The 13,354-nt window shown below is 47.8% G+C and overlaps 1 protein-coding gene across 2 annotated transcripts; it reads left to right on the forward strand.

Annotated features, from left to right (window-relative positions):
• The first annotated feature begins 1,352 nt into the window (after positions 1 to 1,352).
• Positions 1,353 to 10,066, forward strand: Ndufv3 (NADH:ubiquinone oxidoreductase subunit V3). Of its 2 annotated transcripts, XM_041635085.1 has the most exons (4): positions 1,353 to 1,486; positions 2,902 to 3,022; positions 6,262 to 7,377; positions 9,843 to 10,066. In XM_041635085.1, exons 1-4 carry the CDS (start codon positions 1,439 to 1,441, stop codon positions 9,995 to 9,997), a joined length of 1,440 nt encoding a protein of 479 aa, XP_041491019.1. In that variant the 5' UTR covers positions 1,353 to 1,438; the 3' UTR covers positions 9,998 to 10,066. The 2 variants fall into 2 exon arrangements, with proteins under 2 accessions (XP_041491019.1, XP_041491020.1); XM_041635086.1 differs by lacking the exon at positions 6,262 to 7,377.
• The last annotated feature ends 3,288 nt before the right edge of the window (positions 10,067 to 13,354 follow it).

Raw genomic sequence — 13,354 nt, forward strand, 5'->3', positions numbered from 1 at the left:
CTGTTTACAAAGATTTATTTATCTGGGGATAAACTCACAGGAAGAGTAGCGATCCACAATCCTCTGCGTGTGCTGGGAACTGCGTGGGGTGGGAGGACGTGGCAGACGGGAATGGGGGTGGGATGGGGATGGGATGGGGGAGTTGGAGTATAAATAAGTTCCACATAAGCTCACTTTAAGAAGTTGCATGGGAAGGTCCCCTGGAGACAAGAGTTGGGTAAAGAGGGGGACAGTTCTGTTAGCACACTCTTTGTGTCTTCTTCCTTTAGAGACAGTGAACTATGCATTGTTGTCTAGACCTGCATTTGTTCTTTCTGCCTTCCTGTGCTCTGCCAAGGTCAGGGAACTCGTGACTCTGCCAGCTTATCCTGCCACATGAGTGGGTTTCCAGATGTTGCTCAGAGGCCCATTTCCAGTCACTCTCAAAGGATATTGTAAGGCTGTAATGTTAGGATCTAGCTTCTGCTCAGCCTACACCAATCCCCTCCTTTCACAAAAACGTGTCCCATCCCTTAAGGCTCCGACATGGGCTGGTTCCACCCTTCAGAGACCTGGCCACGCCCTCTGTCTCTGGGAACTGAATGGTCCTCGGAGCTCCCACCATGCTGTTGCTTCCCGTCTGCCCGTACATGACATTAATAGCTCCAATAATTAATTTTAGTGTCCTAAACCCTTGCACTACCATCCAAAGCCTAACAGCTTGTGGAAGGGAGCTTTCCTGGGTGGAAACTGGAGGTATGGACACATTTATCTGCATGAAAAACTTACGGTGCACTGGATACCTTGGGGGGAGGGGGCATCAATCAACAACGGGAAGGAGGAATTTTTAACCAACAACACGTACTCCACAGCTATACCTTGGATAGGAAGGTTCTCCCATAAGCCTCGGGTGTTGAAGTCTTGGTCTCCAGCTGGTGAGGTTACTGAGGGGAGGGAGTGTTCTGACTTCATTAATGAATCAATATGTTGATTATAATCCTTAAAGCTGATGTATAAGGCACAGGCTGGCTTTGAACTATCCTATGGCTGGAATGGAAGGTGCGAGCCACCATACCCAGCTTCTGATTTGTTTTTACAAGGCCACGCTCCTACGGGGTAAGCGCCCTACCACGAAGCTGTGACTCCAACAAACAACAAACTCACAAAAACCTCGCCAAGTACAGTTAAGGGTGACATCAGGGCAGCATAGGCAGGCCCTAAATGAAGGAGCGGGACTTCCAGCAAGACCTGCCCAGGGGCGGTCCCCGCGCGCTCCCACCTAGGATTGGTGAATTCCTTCAGGGGTGGGGCCTCGGGAAGTCCCGAAATGCGCGCTCAGTCGCTTGTGCCCACCCTGGCCTGCGATTGGCGAACGTGAACGCAGGGCGGAGCCTCGGGTTAGTGCGTGCGCGCGCCGGTCACGCACCTAGGGGCGACCTCGGCGAGCAGCGTCTGTACCATGGCGGTCTCTCTCCTGCTTCGGGGAGGACGAATCCGGGCGCTGAAGGTAAAGGGCATACGGGCGCGACCTCCCCGGCCCGTAGCCTGACCCTCAGCTGTACCCGTGGGCTTGGTGCCACGATGACGGGTCCCAGGGCCTGTGCTCAGCTGACCCGGAGAGGTCTTTTTCTGCAGGAGCAAAGCTTAGGCTCTTTGGTTGATTTAAAAACGAAACCTGGGCCGGGCGATGGTGGCGCACGCCTTTAATCCCAGCACTCGGGAGGCAGAGGCAGGTGGATCTCTGTGAGTTCGAGACCAGCCTGGTCTACAAGAGCTAGTTCCAGGACAGGCTCCAAAACCACAGAGAAACCCTGTCTCGAAAAACCAAAAAAAAAAAAAAAAGAAAGAAACCTGGCTTTCTCTGTAAAACCAGTGTTGGGGGTTGTTTGGGTTGGGTTCTGAAGATGGAACCTGGGGCCCTGTACTTGCTTGTCAAGTGCTGTCACTGAACCATCCTCAAAGCAGGAAGTGCTCACAGCAAAATAAAATACTACAGGTGACCTAGGGTCCCCACCGTCAGATGGGCACTATTTAAACACTCCTTCAGGTATCTTGTTCCCAGCAATTTTTTTTCAGCGTGTAAAGATACACATAATTTGTACACATGCGAAGAATCAAATGTAATAGTAGTTTTCCCTTTCTTTTCTGGGCCCGGCATGGAGCCGCTTAGACTTAGCACATACCTTAGTGGCTGCGGGGGAAATTAGGAGTCTTCCCATTTACATTGTAACATTTCTGAAGCAATTAGTTGCATTGTGTTTACTAACAGATAGTGTTACTAAGTGTAGGGAGATAATTTGCAAAAAAAGAAACATAGTATTTTGTAGTGATTCAGTAGAGTAACAAAGTAAGTCAGTGGAGTAAATGGTCTGCCCTGTCTAGACCCAGAAGTCTGGGCCTTGCTTCCAGGATCCTGGTGGTGAGGGTTGCACCTTGCCATTTAAGTGATGACAGAGGCCCAGAGGCCAGCACCTCCCTCCTTTCCCCGATGTCAGTACAGGTCTATCTCACCTGGACTTTGTAGGACAAGTAGCAGCAAGGGCTTCTCCCAGTAGCGCATGCCTGTCGTCTACCCCTATGCCCCAAGCTACAGGCTCTTCACCAAGATGCTCTAAAGTTTTATATAAAGAAGCTGGCAAAGTTTTTTTTATTATTATTGCTGTTATTATTTAAATTTCCAAGTTTCCATTTTGGGAAATTTTTGCAGAGAATGGGGAAATGAAGATGCTTTCCTTTACCCAGATGTGGTTGCTCGGGAACTTGCGTTTATTTATCTTGCAGCTTTTTTTTTTTTTTGTACTTTTCATACTTCCCATATGTTATGAACATTGTAATAAATGTGCCACATGAATATTAATATATAGCACTCACATTATAATGGCTGTCATCAAGGTGAGTATCCTTCCTGTTGACTCTCCCCAGGCTGCATTCCTGGAGGCAAGGGTGTTCCGAGAACTGTCTTCTACGGTATCCCTCTCTACAGAGTCAGGGAAGATTGGAAAGGGAATAAAACCAAATCCCAAGAAGCAAAGTGCACCCAAAGGTGAGATTTTAAAGATGGTCTTGGAGGGGCAGAGACTACAAAGTCATTAGCATGAAACGAGTTTGACCAGCCACACAACCTAAGGTTCTTAATCTTTTCAGTGTCCATAGACATGGCAAAGGTGTCCTGGCCTGAATTCCAGAGGGATTTGATTCTGTTCTGCCCAAACCTGCCTGGTTTTAAAATACAGTGTTCTTTTCCTCTTGGATGCATTGAAAAACAGAAATCTTAAACATGAGGGCTATTCAACAATAACAACACATAGAATCCCAGTGTACCTAAGAAATGTCTCCAACAAGAATGCCTGTTAAGTCATGGCCTGTATGTGGCATGGTCTTTTATTTTTGCATGCTATAGATTTCAACCCAGGGCTTTACATAGCCTGGAATGCTTCTGACCTCTTACTGGTGAGTTGGATTTCAATACTAACTATGTCCTCTTCTCTGGTGGTGTTTAGGTACATGATTTTAAACTAAATGAATTTTAGGATCTAAGAACCTTCTATATAAAAACAAGTGTCTGAGCTGGGTGGTGGTGGTGGTGTACACCTGGAACCCCAGCACTTGGGAAGCAGAGGCAGGTGGATCTCTGTAAGTTTGAGGCCAGCCTGGTCTACAGAGTGAGTTCCAGGATAACCAGGCCTACACAGAGAAACCCTGTCTCAAAAAACAGACAAGAAAAGTGTCTGTGTGAGTTAAAGTGATGTCAACCTGGGAAGATCATCTGAGCCTGCAGCTTTGCCACCTCCCTCAGTGCTGTGGGGCTAATGGAAATGTGGGCTGTGTGTGCCTGTGTCTGTCTGTGCACTTAAGTGTATGTATACTCGTGCACTTTGGGGTGGAAGATAGTCTTCAGAAGTAAATTGTCTTCTGTGTATATCACACCTGTATATTATAACTTAAAATAATTTCTGTACAGAGAAAAATAATGTTTCCAAATAGCCACATGTAGGCCTGTGTTTTTCCTTGAGGTCCCAGGGATTAGAAACTATCAGAGTCCAGAGTGGCTTTGGGAGCCCCCAGGGCTTACTGCATCTGCTCTTGGTCCCCAGCCCGGGTCAGAAACTACCCCTGAGAACAACTCTAAGTCCATAGGCAGGCTTGTGTCTAAGGGTCAAAGGATGAGGCCAGGGCTGGGTTTGGGCGGGCCAGAAATACTCTCTCTCTCTCTCTCTCTCACACACACACACACACACACACACACACACACCATCATCAAAAGCAAAACCAGTTCCTGCATCCGTTATCCTTCCCTGGAATTCTTCCTGTAGCCAATGAGAAGAAGAGAAACTGTTCAGGCCTTCTCGTTCCATACAGCGGAGTCTCCTTGTTAAGATGCTCTGGAATGATTTTCCCTTTTTGTAGGTAAATACCCTGTGATGTAAATTTTTCTTCTGTGTGTGTATTGGGGGGTGGAAGGCTGTGGTTTGACACCAGGGCCTTTCATGTGTCCAGCACATGCCGTATCACTGAGCTACACCTCAACCCTAAGAATGTAGTTTTGGAGCTCATTACAATTCCCGAAATCTCAAGGAGAATGGTGCTCGGTGGCGGTGTGCCTAGTGTGCCTGAGCCCCTGGGTCCAATCAAGAGCAGAAAAACAAAATCCCCAAATCCTAAACATATTTCAGGAGAGTTAGTCTGTCGTTTTTCTATTCAAAAATAGCTAGCTGAGAACTTTATTAATTTTTTTTTTAATTTTTGAGAAGCCGTACATAGGCCAGGCTAGCTTCAAACTTACCACGTAGCTGAGGGTGACCTTGAACTTATGATCCTCCTGCCTCTTATCTCCAGAGTGCTAGAATCTCACCACACCTGCCTTATTGCAGTGCTTGGCTCGAACCAGGGACCTTGTGCCTGTTGAGCTAGCACTGTGCCAGCTGAACCCCACCCCACCCCTAAGGTCATTTCCTGTTTGTGAGAGGCAAGTTCAGAGAAATAGTGGTATAGATGAGTGGGCTTGCTGGCCTGGGGGCTGGGAAATCATACTTGTGGCTGTTGGAATCTGAGCTGTATGTATGGCTAACGCCCAGGGAGAGCAGGTATGTGCTGCCGTGCTCTGCCGACCTACTCGGCATGACCTGGAGCTGTCACCCTGTCAATCCCTGCTCTAAATGGCCAAGGCCAAGACAGACATAGTCTTCGCTGGTTTCAACTGTCACCCACTGCTCTCGCTCGGTCATTTCCTTTCACAGTCCTGTCACACATTCTCTGGCTTGGAAACTTCACTTTTCTCTGTTCCTACCCGTTCAGTTAATCATAGTTAATCATAGTCCTGATTCTGCCATAGAGGAGGAAGCAGGCGGTTTTAGCCTAGATGTAGCCCCTCTGTAGATCTGTTCATCTGGAGAATGTTTGGTTCCACTCAGGTATGAAGGGTAGTTTTCCATATTAATAACTTGTCCTGTGTTTTTCTTCTGATCCATATGTTTAGAAAGATTGGCACTTGCAAAGACGGAGTAAAATTAGTTCTAATAGATGTGGTTTTGTTTGTTCGGTTGTTTCTTTGTTGCTCTTTCCTAAGTGTCTATGAAATGTAAGGTTTTTCTGTTGCCCTGCTTTTTCTGCAGTTTAACAGCTGTTTCCAGTGATATGTATGGTATTAAATTATTTTAGACTTTTTGGCTTTGCAAATCTTGTTTTCTTGGCTGAAGAAGTCCCCATGTGACCTGTGGGATTTTGAGGACTTTCCTTCCTTTTTAGGGCAGCTTTCCTTGAAAAGCTGTTGCCACTCCCTCCTCCACACTCTTCCTCGTGGGGTGTGCTTTACTCGTATGCCAACAGACTCTTGTCTATACCGCTGCTGCTTTGTTTAGAAAGGTCAGACTCTGCACCTTTTTAATATTGGAAAAGCACCAAACACTTGAGTGGTCTCAGCACTTCAAGAAATTATGCATTTGGAAAACTTGTATAGTCAACTGAAAATACTTGCATTAGAGTTTAACTTGTTTAAATTTGGGTGAGATCGTTTTAAAAAATACCATCTGGGAAGCCATAAGTGTGAGAAATGGAGTCAGTTTGTGGCCCTTGTTGGTGAGAAAGACCCTCCTTAAAGGTTTTGATCAGAGGCAATTCTGCCCACTCCTGCTGCTGCCCCAGCTTGTGGGGAGGGAGGTTCCTGGAACCTCCCTTGGGTCAGTTACCTGGATGACATTATAACATGCTGGTATGCAATGCGATGTTCTATGGCTTTGAATTGTCCGTTAAATAATAAATGTTCCTCTTTATGCCGTTTCCCAGATGTGGTGGGAGCAGAGGAGAGGGGCAAGCTTCTAGCCACCCACACGGCAGCAGCAATGTCCAAAAGTGCGTCTCCACACAGTCCTTACCCAGCCGTGGAGAACACAGGTGGGGCTGTAGCCGGCCCACACCCTCATGGCAGCCTGCCCCTCACAGATGAAAGGCTTTCGAAGCGTTTGTCAAGAAAGACTTTGGTAGAGTTTCCTCAGAAAGTTCTGTCTCCACCCCGAGTACAGGGTTCTGACTCAGAGGCTCAGCGGCGTAAGCAGAAGGTGACAAATGGTTCATCCTCATCTTCCTCATCCAGCTCCTCAGATTCAGACTCTGATGGGGAGGGACATGACTCAAAGATGGAGCCCCGAGTGGCAAGCAAAGGCAAGGCAGGGTCTTACAAACCAGAGGCCTCTCGGCCCTTCCAGAATGGAGTCCCTAACATCACTGTACCTGCAAAAGAGAAAGCCAAGGTGCAAAAGCCACGTACAGATGTCACCTACCCAGAGAAGTCCCAGCAGCCAAAGAAGAAAGGGACCATCACCAAGCCTATAGAGGACAGCAAAGAAACCAGATCCAACCCTGTGACATCCAGATCACAGTCCAGTGAGATTTTGGACCAAAACATGAAGGAAGAACACCCGCAGGGGAAACTCAGGCCAAGTAAGACCAAGAAGGAAAGCCCAAAGCCGCTTGAAGCTGAAGAAATCTTACCCGACTGCACAAAGGCCAGGTCATCTGCAAGGCTCACCAGTGGCCCAGTGCCCACAGTGAGAACACAAGAGACCAGCGCAGGAGAACAGCTAGCAGCCACTACACCCATGGCCGGAGCCAGACATCTGGAACCAAAAGTGCCAAAGCCTGAATTTAAGGCAGCTTCTCCTCAGGTCCCGGTTGGAAAAGAAAGCCTGGAGAAGCAGGTGCCAGAAGGATTCTTGACGGCCAAGGTGGAGACCTTGGAAGATCAGACACCTGTGGGATATTCGAAGACAGTTCCTGTCCAGAAGAAAGATACCTTTGAAGAGAGAGCAGAACCACAGCTAGAGGGGAGGTTCCAGGCAGCAGTCGGTGAAGCTCCGCCCACTGATGCAAGCCCACTCCAGGAAGCCCCAGGCGACTCTCAGGGTACACCTTGCCTTGGTTCAGACTCCTTGTCCTTTAGGGTGTATAGCTTCTGTAGAACCCTCTTGAGTGTCTGTGTGTTTAGAAAGCAGTATCTTTATTTTCATCTGTTTATTTCTTTGGCACAGAGTAATGTAGCTCAGGGCGATTTCAAACTTGCTAGATGGTTGACACTGGCATTGCCACCCCTGATCCTCCTGCCTCTGACTCCCTGTGCTGAGTTCAGGTGTGCGCCGCTTGACCTTGTTCGACTGTTTCTTTCTTCTTTTTTTTTTTCTGAGACAGGGTTTCCCTGTAGCTTTGGAGCCTGTCCTAGAAGTAGCTTTGTTTTGTTTTTGTTTTTTTGTTTTTCCGAGACAGGGTTTCTCTGTAGCTTTGGAGCCTGTCCTGGAACTAGCTCTGTAGACCAGGCTGGCCTCGAACTCACAGAGATCTGCCTACCTCTGCCTCCCCAGTGCTGGGATTAAAGGCACAAGCCACCACCATCCAGCTGTTCGGCTGTTTCTTAGACAGTAATGTATGGAAACTGATAACTTAGCATCACCACGCTTAGCCTTGGAGGGTGCCTAAGCACATAGTTCATGAACTTGGCCAACTTCCTGCTGAGTGGAAATCAGAGTCTCCTGTGACACTGCATGGGTCAGGAGCAGCAGTCACTTGGTGGTGGTGGCCCTTAGGTGGACTGAACTAGAGAGGCAGCTTAGCAACCTTGTTCACAGTTGAAGTAAGTATTAGCAGGTAGGCAGCCATGGACCGCGCCCATGGTCTTTTCACAGTTACAGCACCATGGGCTGTTCATCTTCTACAGTGAGTTTCTATTGAGGAACTTTTCGAGGAGGACTATACTCCTGACATCCTGCGTGCTCTTGCGTATGTGTGACATCCTCCGGCAGCTCACTGGAAAACAGGAATTTTTTGATTTTAGAATCTGCAGCTCTTAAGATGAGAGTTGCTTAAGATGCAGCATCGCTAACAAGACCTTCTTCCTGCACCTTCATGCCATTCTGAGCCCACCCTTGCTTGCCGGCTTTGCCCTTCCCAGTGTGCTAACTGTTGCTCTTCCAGGATGCTGACAGCATTTGTTTTCTTCCTTTTCCATTTCCCTTCTCTCACTAATACACCAGGTACCAGTGCACGGCAGACGTCCTAAGGCCTCGGGACCTGCCCTTCTGACACTGTGGCAGCTTCCGGATTTGGTCTCAACTGGAGAGGAGTGCCTCAAACCCAGGATGAAAATACAGGACTGGGGGCTTCTAGGGGAAACAAATCCTCACGGGGCTGCTGATGTAGATTAGTGTGGGGCTCAGCCAGTGAGGAAGGGCCTGGGCTCAGTTTCCAACACTACAGAAACAAACTTGCTCCCCGCCCCCAAACCATTTTTGCTGGCAGCTAAGGCTCACAAGTGGTCCTTGCCCGAAGCTCCTTGCTTACAGGTGAGCGGCTTTTGAAAGAGTTTGGAATTCCCCGACTCCATCTGTTGTCGCCTCCCCTATAATAACCATGTAATCCATGGCTTTGAAGGTGCGCCTTCACCACCCAAAGAGCTTCAGCTTGCCAATGTAGAGAAGAGGCCAGCTCCAGTAGACATTCTTTTCTTTCTTTTTCCCCTTTGTAAATTAAACAATGAGAATCAGCTTTTGGATTTGGAATAGAGAAGTAGGTATTTAAGTTGTTAGGGCGCATAGCTTTTCTGCACTGTGAGTAGAGACTGAGACAGCTCTATTGACCTGATTTCTAGAGCCTTGGGAAGTCAGCCCAGACCTTGCCCCGTGGCCCTCGCCAGCTTTGTCTCCTGTTTGGTTGCATTTGCATTGCAGAAGAGCCCTGTCCTTTTGCTTCAGTCCCACACTTCGAATTTTAAGTTTATCAAGTATTTAGGTATATAGGTTTAATTTTTCCCATTTAAGATAAAAGGCTAAGTGTGTGTGTTTGTTTGTTCATTTCTGTCTATGAGTCTGAAGGTAGCAACAATTTTCCCCAAAAAGTTAAAACAGCAAAACTGCACCTTCCTCCCATGTTTTTTTTTTTTTTTTTTTTATCATTATTGGGACACTCAGCTTTTTCTCAGATCTGTGATGGCCGTTTTCATCACAAACAGATGTGATGAAATACGCAAAGGGATGTGATTTTAGGACACTGCCACTTTGTTATCAAAGCGGAGTCATCCTGTGTCCTGGCAGGCCTGTGATGCAATCTCAAGAAGGTTTCTGTGGCAGGACCAGGGGTGGGTGTCTTAGGATGACAGCATTGCCTTCATGTGCTGTGATTGTTCTTAACCAGTAAGATGATAAATCTCAGCCTGCATTTTCAGGCGATTCTTTTATTGTTTTGAAGACATGGGGGTCCTCAGGGTCTCCTCCCTGCTAGTTAGACTGCTCTCACGTCAGACTGGAGTTGTGGGGACTTCTGCCTCCTGAGCGCTCAGATGGAGGGGTGTCTGACCGCTCTCCTGTCTGTTTCCTCTACAGAGCCCACTCTGGCCCCTGAGCCGACGGATGCCACTACCTACAAGAACCTGCAGCATCATGACTACAATACATACACCTTCCTGGACCTGAACCTGGACCTCTCCAAGTTCAGGATGCCACAGCCCTCCTCAGGACGAGAGTCGCCTCGGCACTGAGTTCAACTCACAGTAGCCCCATGTCGGTCCCATGAATTCATTGCCTGTGAGAATAAAAGTCAACCACAAGCTCAGTGTGTCGTTATTATCCCTCACAGCTCCCAGAGAATGAATTAGTAACCCTGATTATTTTTGTAGAGTCTGTATCATTCAGTGGCATCCTCCAGAGGCCACAGTGAGATGTTCACAGTTCTTCCAGGTTAGAATCTGCGGCTCCTGGAGACAACGACAGACTGCATCATCCCTAACAAGGCCTGGGGGACATCGCCTATTAGGAATGACTATGTATGACATCCCTGTTTAATTGCAAGTCTACGGCGAGCCAGAGGGATCCATAACAAGAGAGAAGCAGGGTACCTTCCGGCCCACTCTGCTTTGCACTGGCAGGCAGTGGGGTGTTGGTTAAATGGAGTGGTAACTTCTAGATCTGAGCCACAGCCTGGATAGACTGGGGGTAGGAGTTACACTGATTGTAGTTACTGCATCACAAAAGAAAAACTGGTGTGTGTGAGAGAGAAAGAGTAGAAACGGGATGGCAATTATACTGATTGTAGCTGCTACATTATAAATAAGTAAGCACATACACACGTATCTACACAAAGAGTAGAAAAGGGTAGGAGTTACGCTGATTTTAACTGCTATGTTACAAAAAAAAAATTAGTGTGTGTGTGTACATATATACATATATATACATGTAAACAGAATGTCCAGACTGGCCTTCAGCTTGGCCCTCCTGCCTCAGCTTCTCTACCTCTGGGATACAAACATGTGCTACCACATCTGAAAAGGCCAGCTGGGTGCCCTCCAGGACAGCAGAGACTGGTGGCCACAGCACACTGAGCAATGTAGCTGTGCAGAGGTCCATGTTAGCTTAGGAACCCTTGCCACCCAACTTCCATTCACACTTCTCAGAGTTAGTTCAAGTGGAAAACTCACCCAACGATACTGTGATCCTCTGTTGATTTTGTAACCAGCACAAGGCTCGGCAACTCAGCAAGGGTCTTTTAATCATGTGGTGAGACTTATTCTTCTGGTCTTACATGTTTATATAATGTACTTGGATCACACATCCATTGCCCACTCCAGCCCCCCTCTCCCTCCCATTGAACTTCCCTCCTACTCTGATGTCCACTTCATTTAACTAGGGTTGCTTATGTGAGTGTGGACTGGGACTCCTCCCTGGAGCAGAGGTGTCTTAGGGTTTCTATTACTGTGATAAACACCATGGCCAAAAGCAACTTAGGGAGGAAAGGGTCTGTTTCATCCTAGACCTTAACAGTCCACCTCTGAGGGAAGTCTGGGCAGGAGCCTGGAGACAGAAACTAAAATGAAGCAGAGGCCACTGGAGAATCTACTGATTTGCTTGTGTTCTTATATAACCCAGGATCACCCAGCCAGGGGCTGCACAGTGAACTTGATTCTCCATCAACTTAGTCTAGACAATGCTCTACAGCCTTGCCCATGGGCAATCTGATGAGGCAGGTTTTTCAACAGAGGGTCTTTCTTCCCAGGTTTAACCCAATCTAGGTTTGTGTCAAGTTGATAAAAAACTAACAAGCACAGGGTCAACTTATGAGCAGCTGTACCACTGAGGACATGACTGCCCTCTAACATTGACTGCTGAGAGACTGTACCACTGGGGACATGACTGCCCTCTAACACTGACTGCTGAATGACTGTAACAGAAGACCTGACTACCCTCTAACATTGCTAACGACTGTACCACTGGGGACATGACTGCCCTCTAACACTGACTGCTGAGTGACTATACCACTGGGGACATGACTGCCCTCTAACACTGACTGCTGAACGACTGTACCAGAGGACCTGACTACCCTCTAACATTGCTAACGACTGTACTACTGAGGACATGATTGCCCTCTAACACTGACTGCTGGCAGCTTCACAGGAGGAACTGGGCCAATGAGTCCCTCCTCCATCCACGGTCCATGTTAACTGGCTCAGTCTAGCGTAAGTAGCCTCTACTACTTCACAGTCCTCCTCATCATCTTCTGGCTCTAGCATCCTTTCCACCTGCTTGTTCCGAGGAATTCTCTGAGCTTTGGATGAGACAGGATAGGTACAGCTGTCCCATTTAGAACTGAGAACAGTCACTTTTTCTCTGCCCTTTCACCAGTTCTGATGAGTCCCTGCGTTAACTGCCACCCACTGAGACAGAGAGTAGAGTGATTGTGATTGACTCTCGCCTGTCACCTGGGGTCTCCTAATCACATTTCTTATTAAACTACTTAAGTACTGTACCAAAAGTAACAAAAGTGGAAAGCAGTAAGAATTTCCAGAATTCACCATACCAGCTCTTCTCCCCAGATGGAGATGGTGTGAGGTGGATGTACCTAGCTTTAATGTTCAAACTTTGACTTTAGCTTAGCAGCTTCTCAAATTCAGGCAATTGAGGGATGTGCAGCCTTGAACGGAAAGTAATATATAGGCCGGGCAGTGGTGGCACACGCCTTTAATCCCAGCACTCGGGAGGCAGAGGCAGGCGGATCTCTGTGAGTTCGAGACCAGCCTGGTCTACAAGAGCTAGTTCCAGGACAGGCTCCAAAACCACAGAGAAACCCTGTCTCAAAAAACCAAAAAAAAAAAAAAGAAAGTAATATATAAATTGCATTTGTGTGTACGCGTGCACGAGTGTGTCCACACACATTCACACATGTCACAGCACATACATGGAGGTCAGACGACAACCTGCAGGAGCTGATTTTCTCCTTCCACTATGTGGGTCTGAGAGACAGAATTCAGGTCACCAGGCTTAGCAGCTCCCACCCTCGGAGCCATCTCTCTCGCATCAAGAATACGTTTTAATCTAAACAGGAATCATGAGGCTTGAACCGTTCTCGCCTTGGAACTGGTCCCTCTGGGCTGTCTCTGCCTTCTTGGCAGTTGGCTCACTGCCCATTGAAAGAGCTGAAAGACAATGACAGGCAGCCCCAGGCACGGTCACAGCTGGTGCCTCCTGGGTACTCCATCTGGTAGCAATGTAGTGGTTACCCCCAGAGTCAGTTTTGGGGTGGCAGAGGGAGGTGTCTGTTTTTTTCCCCTTCTCTAAGGATTGCTGCCAGAGCATCTGTGTGGCTCGAACTTGCCTGTGCTTTGAGTCACTGCCTTAGGATGGCTCTCCTGATTCTCACCCGAGTCACACACTGCCGACTTTAGTTCTGCTTTCCTTTGGCTGAATTTTAAAACAGTGTGACATGTATGACTATGGTTCCTATTTTTCTGTCACCTGTACCCTGGCATCTTTTCTAGAGTTGCTCCTTCGTATATGGTGCAGATGCCCACGGAACAGAGCGGGTTGTACACAAAGTTCCCTCAACCCTTGAAGCCAGCAGGAGC

The sequence above is a fragment of the Microtus oregoni genome, unplaced genomic scaffold, assembly GCF_018167655.1.
Source record: "Microtus oregoni isolate MIOR12 unplaced genomic scaffold, Mior012 000046F_ref0000063, whole genome shotgun sequence".
Classification (NCBI taxonomy): Eukaryota; Metazoa; Chordata; class Mammalia; order Rodentia; family Cricetidae; genus Microtus; species Microtus oregoni.